Here is an 11,110-nt window from a genome sequence, read left to right as displayed (position 1 = left end):
ATTTTTTTACACTCCCAACAGATGACTGTTGTTTAGTCATATTCAATCTCGAAATCGTTGCCAACTCCTGCACCTCCCCCCCCCACCCCAGTCCTAGTTCCACGTAAGGAGCTAATTGTGATATAAAGAACGGTTTTAAACTGACCACTGACCCTCTGATCGGATGTGAACTCTAGTCCTGAGGAAAAAAAAATAAACGATTAAAACATTTTCAGGGGAGGGGAGTGGACTCTGTTCAAAGCGCAAGCAGAATAATTTACTTGTATATTAATCCACCTTCCCCCCTACCCACCAACACACACACACAAACACACACAAAAATAGTTCAGTCACCGTGTGCATTCTCAAGTGTTCTCATTTTTAATAGTTTTTGACCAACAAATGCGGACCCCCTCCCTGATTTATTGGATGTAAATGGGCAAGTTATACAAGGGGGAGGGGGATGATATTGAGCTCGGAGCTCTATCCATTTCAGGAAGTATTGCGGGCCAGTAACTATTAGGACGAGCTATTCTTTAACCTCCCCATCAAAATTAATCATTTGGACTTAATTTTAAGCGTAGACAAGTTGCTGTTAATTTAGTGCAGCGTGTATGAGATGTAATGAAAAGCGAGGTGCTACCATTTCTCCTGGGGCCCATTAATCACTGGGTTGAGACGTTCAGGCTTGATTACAATTTGCGAAAAAATTCATTAAAAGCCACGGCGATTGACAATTTTTATCTCTCCCCACGATCTGACTCATTAGGCAGCCAAATTAAAACGCTGATGATGGCCACAGTGACAGCGATCAAATGCCCTGTTGTTTGTCTTGCACTCGCTACATCCCAACGTGTATCGTTTATTTTGGGTCAGGGTCAGCAACAATACAGCACTGTCACCATCGCTGTGAATATTTTGGAGTGTAAAAGTGTGTGTGTTTGGGGGGGTGGGGGGTGGGTGGGGATGCATGTAGAGGCTTTATATTTTTTTTGGTGGTGGTGGTGGGCGGGAAATGGATGATCTGTGGCCGGGTGGGAGATTATTTGCCATCAATCGTTTTGACCTTCCGTATTGTTTGATTAAGCCACAGGGGCGAATTCTTTAGGCAAGTGTGATCGCTGGGGTTTTCTCTCTCTCTCGTGTGTGTGTGTGTGTATATATTCATTTTTTTTTGCCCTATTTTATCTCGAGAGAAATAATCAAGGTTGGAAAAAAAATAGTTCCAAACTCACCCAATAAATGCACCCCCCCCCACCCCCCAAAAAAAAACTCGCTACACTGTAAATTGGAATTCTTCAACATGCCTTGCAAAACAAAAAATCACCCCTTGGCGTAAGTTGGCCTGGGATGGGGAACTCAATCCTCATTTTTGAACTTGTGTCCCCCCCCCCTTCTCCACCCCACCCCTCCCCTGACAACAGGCAAGGGTTGACAACTCATCTGGGGTTATTTTGTGTGGCGTGGGGAGGAAAGGCGATGGAAAATTCCGCCAGTTGTTGGAAATGCAACTGCATTTTCTTTTTCGATTGAAGGGAGGATTCAATCGACGGCGATTTCAAAAAGCAAAGCAAAATGTCTCACCAAGTGTCCTTCTGATTAACTGCTCCCGTTTTATTTATTTATTTTTTTAACCTGGTGTTAAATCGATTCCCGTAACACAAGGAATTGCCCCAATAATGTTTTAGCTCTCATATTACTCGATACAATTTGACCCAGAAACCTACGGTGTTATATTCACGATCTGAGTTTTACACTTGGGGGGGGAAATAAGTGCGATTTGCCAAGCCCAAGGGTGGTGGGGGTGGCGATTTTGGCTGGGTCGGATAGACCGGCGTTCACATCAGCTCGATTCCCTATTTTCCGTGAAATGTCCCGACGCTAAAACATCACCGAAGAGTCATTTCTCGCGAGTCTGTGGCCTCCCCTCTCCACCCACCCACCCACTTACCCCTCTTCACCCACAGAAATGGTTTTAAAAATCAAAATCGGCTGCCCATCCCGGAGAAAATGACCCAACTCTTTTTTGCCCAATCCTCCCACCCCCCACCCCCCAAAAAAAATGTACCTTAAACCTTTAACTGTAGTAAGGACGGAAAAACTTGGCAGGAGCTGGAGTGAATTATTTATGGAACTGTGGCCCGGGTTTATTCACCAACTCATTCCTTTCTGTGCTTCTTTGGAGGAGAATTTTCATCCGTTATAAGAAATGTGCCCCACTTTCTTCCCCAAAAAGACAATGTAAAATAAATTAACACCATTGGGGTTTATATATATATATATATATATATATATAGCCACATTCCCCTCCCGGTTTAAAACAGGAACCGCAATTTGAAAAGTAAATTACGCCAGGAAAAAGTAATATATATATTAAAAAAAATCTATCAGAATGGCAGTGTCTGCGGGTACATTTTTTTTCCTTTTTTTAAAAAAAAGATATTAAATAGCAATACTTTACGGAATTTACCTTCTGACATATGATGGTACAATGCAAAGTGGTCAAATACCAATGTAAGAGATGAGTTAAATGTGAGCGTTAGTATCGAGATCCCTTTTCGCTCCGGGAATGTAAAAGTTCGTGCAATTCTCACTGTACAGGTTTAGTTCCACAAAACAGTCAAAATACTGTATATAGCTGATGCATTTTTTTTCTCAGTACTTATATACAAACAAGTATAATTATTTATTTATAATAAATAGGAGTCTGTTCATTGGCAAGTCTTCGTTTTTCGCTCAAAAAAGATTTTTTTTGTCCTTTATGTGTATGCGTGTGTTATTTTTAAATTGTTCAGAAGCAATGTTTTTTTTTGTTAATTGTCTTTTTCTCTCTCTCTCTCTCTTTTAAGGTCTCGGCTGCTCCAGTTGCTGATGCTGACTTCTGATGGCAAATCTGCTGACGTGCACAGGAATGGGCACGACAATCTTGGGATTTCTGGACGGTTCCCCAGATTTGGAGTTGGCGTTGCCCGCCTTCACCCGCTTCCACTTGGCCCTCCTGTTCTGGAACCAAATCTTCACCTGGACTTCGCTCAGCTTGAGGGAGTGAGCGATCTGGGACCGCTCGGTCAGCGACAGGTACTTCTTACAGTGAAACTCCTTCTCCAGCTCCAGCAGCTGTTCGCTTGTGAAAGCCGTCCTCCTCCTCCGGTTCTTGCCCCCCGCCGCCGTGTTGGTTGGGTTGGTGGTGTTTGTGTGTCCGCCCTCTTCCAACCCCGGGCACGGCTCCTCTCCCTTGTGAACCGCCGGCGCTGTAATGTTCTCATCCGAACTGTAATCGAGGTCACTGTCCATGGAAAAACTCTCCTCTTTACTCTTAGAATCATCGTCCCCTTTCGATTCTTCCTTTCCTTGGCTCCTACTGGAGGTGACAGCACCTGGAGAGAGAGGGGGGAGATGGAGAGAGAGAGAGAGAGAGAGAGAAAGGATAACAGAATTTTAAATCCAAAACGAATCGATGATACATACCCCTAATTAGATTACAACTAATTATTTAAAAAATAATTCTTTCTGGAGTTCAGAACATTCTGTTTTGTTATTCATCACTTTCACTTATTCGTTCGCCGAATTTAAATGAGCTATTTGTGATGAATTTTTAAATTTATTGGAATTAGTTAATAAAGACAGGTTGTTAAAATGGTTCAAAATGAATTTTCAGTATGGGGGCAATTCGCGCACACACACAAACACACACATACATACACACACACACAAACACACATACATACACACATTTCCCTTTCCGCAGTTCATGTTTAAAATGGTTCAAAATGAATTTTCAGTATGGGGGCAACTGACACAGATACACACACACGCGCACACACACAATACACACATACATGCACACACACACAGACAGGTATACTTCACACACACACACACACACATTCCTTATTAGCATTTCAAGTGTAAAATGGTTCAAAATGAATTTTCAGTATGGGGGCAACCGACACACATACACACACACGTACACAGACATACATACACACACACATTCCCTGTTTGCAATTCAAGTGTAAAATGGTTCAAAATGAATTTTCAGTATGGGGGCAACCGACACACATACACACACACACACACACAGACATACACACACATTCCCTGTTTGCAATTCAAGTGTAAAATGGTTCAAAATGAATTTTTGGTATGGGGGCAACCGACACACACACATACACACACACACACACACATACATACACACAGACATAAACACACACACACACACATTCCCTATTTGCAATTCATGTTTAAAATAGCTCGAAATGAATTTTCAGTATGGAGGGAGCTGACACTCGCACAAACACATCCCCGACGAGCAATTCATGTGTTAAATAAAGATCCGATCAGTGAGATCCTCAAAGGGTCTTATTTCCATTTGTGTTGGCAGGTAGCTGGGAGACAGTTTTGTGTTGCCTCTCGCCCTCCAGAGTTGTTCTGCAGCGGCTTCTGATTGTAGTTGCCCTCAAACTCAAGCGTTTGTCAGCTGCGCATAACAATGTGGAACTTTTTCCCAAAGATGTTAGGGTGATTTCGGCAACTTGAGAGGGTTGCCGGCTGGTTTTGTCATGCAAGCGCTTGGGACTTTTTTTTTTAAAAAGAAAGATAACGAGAAACTGTGCAGCCGGGCTGCGCTGAATTGTGCCTTTGATCTTATTATTAATAGATATCGACTGTTGACAAATCTGCGCCCTTAAACATTGCCCATCGCGCTATGAATGTTGATGTTGGCCACGGCTCACTTACCGATGACTGCGTGCACCGCCTCGGACACTGGGAATGAAACGGCCGAGCTGTCCTTGCACAGAAACGCCTTGGCTTCCTCGCCCTCCTGCTGCACGCCGCCTTCAGCCTTGTCCAGGGTTACCAGGGCCTGCATGAACTTCCTGGCCGGCTCCTGGTGCTGGGACGACGGGAAGCTCCGGCTGCCTTCCCCCGTGCCCGGCAGCGTGGCCATAAGAGTGGTGACCGCCATCCCCTGGCCCAGGCTGGTGCAGAAGCCGTTGGAGAGGGAGCCGGCGAGGTTGCTCACTTGGTGGTGGTGCTGTGGGGGTGGCACGGCGTGCAGGCTGTGCTGGAGAGATGCCTGGGGGAGGGCAGGTGGGGGCAGCACCACCGGCCTGTAGGGCATGAACATAGGGTAGCCAGTGTAGACGAAGTGCCCAGTGCTGGGCTGGGGGCTGGTGCCTATCAGGGAGTCTATGCTGAAGGCAGTGCTGGTTCCCAGTGGTCGCTGCATCACAGTCAATGGGCTGAAGTCGGCAAACATACAAAGCAAAAGGGCTTGGAGACAGTGACAGTGCGGGCACCGACAGGACAGGGGAGAGACAGTTGCAATGCTCAAGATGCAGGACTCAACTCAGTTCCCCGATGGTGTGAGGCTCCGATTTACCCTGGATAACAACAACATCGCTCTCCGGATCCGAGAGGGGAGGGGGTGGGGGGGGGGAATGAGGGAGGGGAGGAGGAGGAGGAGGAGGGGGGTGTGGGGCAGGGAGGGGGGGGGGGTCTTCTGCAAGTGCCGAGTGTGGAATAGGCTCTGGTGCTGAGGTGTTTCCCAGCCAAAGGCTCCTACACGCAGCAGCTTCAAATTACGCTCGTCTTTCTCTCATTCACATTTTCTTTAAACTTGCAACCTTCCCTCGGTCACGTGGCCCTGCCTTCTCCCCGCTGATTGGCCCTGCTGGAGGGAAGGGGCTCCTCTGATCTATCCTTGGCCCCTCCCACCCAAGCACCCTACCCGCACCTTGGACTCTAGGAATTCTCCCCCAATTTCACTCCCACACACTCTTCACTCCCTGGGACATTAATCATTGCTTCCGGCACAGAAGGTGCAAACATTCCTCTCAATTAGAACAGCACTGGAAACTTCCTAACGATTGCTGAGGGGATAAAGTTTTCTTTAATTCTTTCACAGGGTGTGGGCGTCGCCGGCTAGGCCAGCATTCATTGCCCATCCCTAGTTGCCCTTGAGAAGGTGGTGGGTGAGCTGCCCTCTTGAACCGCTGCAGTCTCATGTGGTGTAGATACACCCACAGTGCTGTTAGGGAGGGAGTTCCAGGATTTTGATCCAGACACAGTGAAGGAACGGCATATATTTCCAAGTCAGGATGGTGTGTGGCTTGGAGGGGAACTTCCAGAGGTGGCGGTGTTCCCATCTATCTGCTGCCCTTATCCTTCTAGATGGTAGTGGTCACGGGTTTTAGAATTTGCTCCATCAGAAAGATGCAGTACACAGCGGGAGACCACAAATACACCTGCAAAACACTGCTGGGAATCTGAAATAAGAACAAAAAGAAGCTGGAAAAAACTCAGCAGGCCAGGCAGCACCTGTGGAGAGAGAAACAGTTAATGTTTCAGGTCGATGACCTGTCATGGGCCCACCTTGTCTGTGCCAGCTCTCTGAATAAGCTGCCCAATTAGCCTCATTCATTCCCCTATGGCTCTGCCAGTATTTCCCTTTTAAACACGTCTATATATATATATATACACATAAATGGGTAGATGGTGGCATAGCAGTAATATCACTGGGCTACTAGTCCAGAGATGTGGACTAGTGGGGCATGGGTTCAAATCCCACCACGGCAGCTGGTGTAATGTAAGTTCAATTTATGTTTAGAAATGGAACTGAAAGTTACTCTGGTAATGGTGACCATGAAACTATCATCAATTGTCATAAAAACCCCATCTGGTTCATGAATGCCCTTTAGGGACGGAAATCTGCCTTCCTTACCTGGTCTGACCTGCATGTGACTCCAGACAGTAATACGGTTGATGTTTAACTGCTCTCAAGGGCAATTGGGGGTGGGTAACAAATGGTGTCCTCACCAGCGACGCCCGCATCCCATGAGTGAAAGAAAGTATTATATACGTTGTGTGTCCTGTATATTGCTCATGTACTATCTACGAGTAATTTTTAATGGGATGTCACATTGTTCCTCGGGAAACAGTGATATCTGGCCTATCCTTAATGCTGCAATAAAAGACTTCAGAACAAACTTCTAACAATCTTTAACAAATGCCTTGGTGGGATTATGTCATGCTAAAGGGCGAAGGGAGGCGAAGAGCATGGCGGGAGTTGTAGTTCGAACACACATGCGCACCAGCCTTTGGGGGCCCCCAAAAAACGACAACTCCCGCCATGCCCCGGGAGGGAGGCGCCTGCGGCTCAAGTTACTGGGAGGGTCACTCACGGATCCGGGGTCTGGCACAAGAGGCAACTCTTTCGACACAGATGCAATTGTTTCAGCAACAAATAATGACAAAATAATGCCATCTAAAGATGCCTTATTGATCAGGTGTTTATTAATGCATGAAATGTGCACCACAGAAACTAACTGGGAGCTCAGAAATGGTGCATGACTGGCAGCTGCGCTTTTGAGTTCAATGGACAATGATCATAAATCGCTGCTTAATTAATGGGCACCATTGATCGAGGAGTCCTCGGGAGCTGTACCTGTGCGATGGACAGCTTCCAAATCTCTGGATCACTCCATTAACTTCCCAACCCAGGAAGGAATGGGGTGGGGTGCTGTGGGGGTGCCAATCCCTCGTGTTTAACTTGTCCCAGGTACATGTCAATAACTGGAAGGTCCCACAATCTGTCAGATCGGCGGCAACCCAGAGGGATGTCCTTCATTTCGGCACTAACCACCCCCCCCACCCCCAAAACCCCCGAAACTGCAGCATAAGAGCAGCTGGACTCGGGGTTGCGCGCGTTTGCCATGGTTTCGCTCCCAGGTCTGATGATGTAAGGCAGAGTTCCTGGCTTATTCCTGCGTCTATTCACAGACTGGATGCCGTGAGTTTTATCACATGGGGGAAAAAATAACGTGCTGGAATGGCCTTACTTAAGGGGGGAAGGCGAGCTATTGCCATTGAGGCTGATTCAGTCAGGGCTGGAAGAGAAGAATCGCCCCAGTGTCCGGGATATTGGGATGACAAAGAGCTTGTTGTGCGTAGTTTGGGTTTCAGACGCACTAATTTGCGAGACGCGGGCCACTGAAGGACTGAGTTAAACTTTTATTCATTGCATTTTTTAACTGAAGGACAGAATAGGCTCCATGTGGTTCCAAGTCAGCCCCTGGCTAGCTTTGAAATCACTGCCCAGCAATTATGTAAACGAGTTATTCACTAACATGATGGCATTAAATCGATGTGGGCTGCTCTTTTCTCTGCGAATCTCTCGTGAGGCTCCCAAAGCAAATGCAACACCATGTACTTTCCTGAGCTGAAAAGCCAAAACAGAACAAAAAAAAAAAATCCCCACAGAAATTGTAGAATGAACGTTTTGGGAATTATTCAAGAAGGTTTACACGATTTAATCCAGAATGAAGGATGTTAAAACGAGCGAAAATCATGTCTCGAAGCAAGTGAGGGAAGAATGCGTGAGAGAGAGAGAGAGAGAAAGCTTCTCTGTGAGGGAAAAAACTGTGGGAGGAAGGAAAGTGTGTGTGAGAGAGAGAGTAAAGACTTTTTAAAGTGAATTAGGGCGGAGAAGGAAGGAAGGAGAGAATAGAGAATTAAAACGGACAGAGAGGAGGGTGAATGAAAATAGAGAATAAAGAGATAGAGAGGAGAGTGAGAATAGAGAATAAAAGAGGATAGAGAGAGAGGGAAGGAGAGTGAGAATAAAAGAGGATAGAGAAGGAAGGAGAGTGAGAACAGAAAAAAAGGATTCAGAGGGAAGGAGAGTGAATAGAAAATAAAAGAGGTTTGAGAGAGGGAATGAGAGTGAGAATAGAGAATATAAGAGGATAGAGAGAAGGAAAGAGAGCGAATAGAAAATAAAAGGTTTGAGAGAGAGTATGAGTGAGAATCGAGAATAATAGAGGATAGAGAGAAGGAAGGAGAGTGAGAATAGAGGATATAAGGATTGAGAGAGGGAAGGGGAGTGAGAATAGAGAATAAAAGAGGATAGAGAGAAGGAAGGAGAGTGAGAATAGAGGATATAAGGATTGAAAGAGGGAAGGGGAGTGAGAATCGAGAAAACGAGAGAGTTTGCAATGGGAGGAGAGTATATGGGAATACAGGGAGAAATGTGAGAAAGTGGAGATTTGGAAAAAATAGACAGAGAGAAGGTAGGAGTGTAACAGAGAAAGGAGGGAGCGGAGAATTGAAGAGAGAGGGAATGTGGAATCACATGAAAGAGAGAAAGTCAACTCCTTTCCTCCGAGAATCTCCCAGGTTCCTCCTGATTTGGAGGGAAAATGTCATTCTAATGAGGACGGGCCCTCAGCCCTTTGGGGAGTGAAATTCGATACGATTTCCCATATTCCCAGAAATGCTGGACGTAATTAAGAAATTTCAAAAATTCCGTCCGGATTGCTGCTTTCCAACCTTGCTAATTTAAGGAATTTCCCGGAGCCGGGACTGCGGTGTTTAATGACCGAATTGCCAGACCCAACCTCAAAATGTAAACGGGTCACCACTCCTGGAGGGGACTTGGGGGGCACCAGCAGAGAGAGAGAGAGAGAGAGCAAAGGGGAGTTGGAAATGAGTAAATATTCTTCAAAAACGAAAACATCCGGACTGTTTATTCCTTGGAAGCGGCGATCGTTAAATAACGAAAGAATTTAAGAAATAAAAGATCAAGAGTGACTCCAGCCCGTTGAGATCGCCCCAGACTGCCTAGGTTCTGTTGATCAAGCGGGTGTGATTCTGGTACAGGCCCCTAATGACAGGGGTGGAGTCACTCGGTAATTCAGATCACGGAGTAATCAGTCAGAATGGGTAAAACGGAGCTGTCAATGTGTGGGATTCAGGGAGTTGACAGAGTTCTTATGGCGTCTCATTATTTTGTCACTAACCATTCTTACAAATGCTATTTTGAGACAGCTCAGTCTCTCTCTCTCTCTCTCCCCTCTCCCCATTTTTGGGGGGATTCTTTCATTCCACAATCTTTTTAATCACTCTGCACCCGAGCCCTGGATGAATTTGTGTGCGGAGTATTCAACACACAAAGGATGAAAGTTTGCACACACACAAGTTTTGCTCCTTTGTGTGTGTATGTGTGTGTGTGTGTGTGTGTTGTGTGTGAATGACCCCTTTGTTCTGAACATACTATCCTGAATGGATGGGCTTTAACGGTACATCTTCATTAACACCACGGAGCCGCTGTCTCGCACTGTAACCCTGTCCCAGACTCCCTCCTGAACCGATACAGATAAACCCGCACTCGGGAGGACCGTACGGCGCAAAGGAGGAGGCCACTCGGCCCATCCTGTCTCTGGTGGGCACTTTGGGAAAAAAAAACTATCCAATTCGCCCCACACTCCTGCCTGCTCCCCAGACCCTTGCTCAGAGCCCTTTTCCAAGTAGGTATCCAATTCCCCTTTGAGAGTTACCATTGAACCTGCTTCCAAATGCCGTTTCAGGCGGTGCATAGCTCTCGCTGTGTGAGAATTCCCACCTCTAGTGTCTTTACCAATGAGTGAATGAATAATTCCCGACCCCCTCCCCTTCTCCCCCTCTCCTCCCCTCCTCTTCTCCCCCTCTGCTTCCCCTCCCCTCCCTTCCTCTCCCTCCTTCCCCCCTCTCCCCTCACCTCCCCTATTGTGTTTCTAACTAAAAAAGGGTCGCGATCGCACGTTGGACGTTGGCTAAAGCGACGGCCAGAGAGACTGGCCGCTGAAGGTGGGCGCAGGGTTTGAATGAGGGGAGATTTGCGGGTGACTTTGAGTTGAGGTGACCTGTTCGATACTCAACGGTGCAATATTACACCTGCAGTTGGGACACGGGAGATCCGGCGGATTCCTGGGTGGGGGCTCTGAAAGTTGGGAGGCAGGTAAATAAAAAGCCAAGTAAGAGTTTGCCGCACTAAAGTGGCCTTCAGTGTGATCAAAGACAGAGAGAACCTTCCTGTGTGTTTACCAATGCCCCCCTGTGCAGGTCTGTGCAGGTTTGCCTCCAACTTGACTGGTTTTGTCGACCATAATAGTTTGAAGTTTGGGTGAACTTGTTAAGGGGCAGCCCATATCCAAAAGGAGCCAAACTCCGAGTCAGTGAGAGAACTCACCAAGGGATCGGGTTCACGAGGGGGACTGGGAGGATCGAACTGATCAAACGGACCCTGATTTGGCGGAGAGATTGGCACAATGACATAACCGGTAAACTACTAAATGTGGTGGGCGGA

At 46.7% G+C, this 11,110-nt stretch overlaps 1 protein-coding gene across 1 annotated transcript; it reads right to left on the bottom strand.

The window, feature by feature from the left end:
* Positions 1 to 2,203: 2,203 nt before the first annotated feature.
* gbx2 (gastrulation brain homeobox 2) lies at positions 2,204 to 5,245 on the bottom strand. The gene is made up of 2 exons (XM_078551342.1): positions 4,723 to 5,245; positions 2,204 to 3,356 (listed from the first exon to the last, which is right to left on the bottom strand). The coding sequence occupies exons 1-2, from the start codon at positions 5,243 to 5,245 to the stop codon at positions 2,824 to 2,826; spliced, it is 1,056 nt and encodes a 351-aa protein (XP_078407468.1). The 3' UTR covers positions 2,204 to 2,823.
* Between the last annotated feature and the right edge of the window lie 5,865 nt (positions 5,246 to 11,110).

This window comes from Cetorhinus maximus, chromosome 11 (assembly GCF_964194155.1).
Source record: "Cetorhinus maximus chromosome 11, sCetMax3.hap1.1, whole genome shotgun sequence".
NCBI classification, from domain to species: domain Eukaryota; kingdom Metazoa; phylum Chordata; class Chondrichthyes; order Lamniformes; family Cetorhinidae; genus Cetorhinus; species Cetorhinus maximus.
This window is presented reverse-complemented; position numbering and strand designations above follow the sequence as displayed.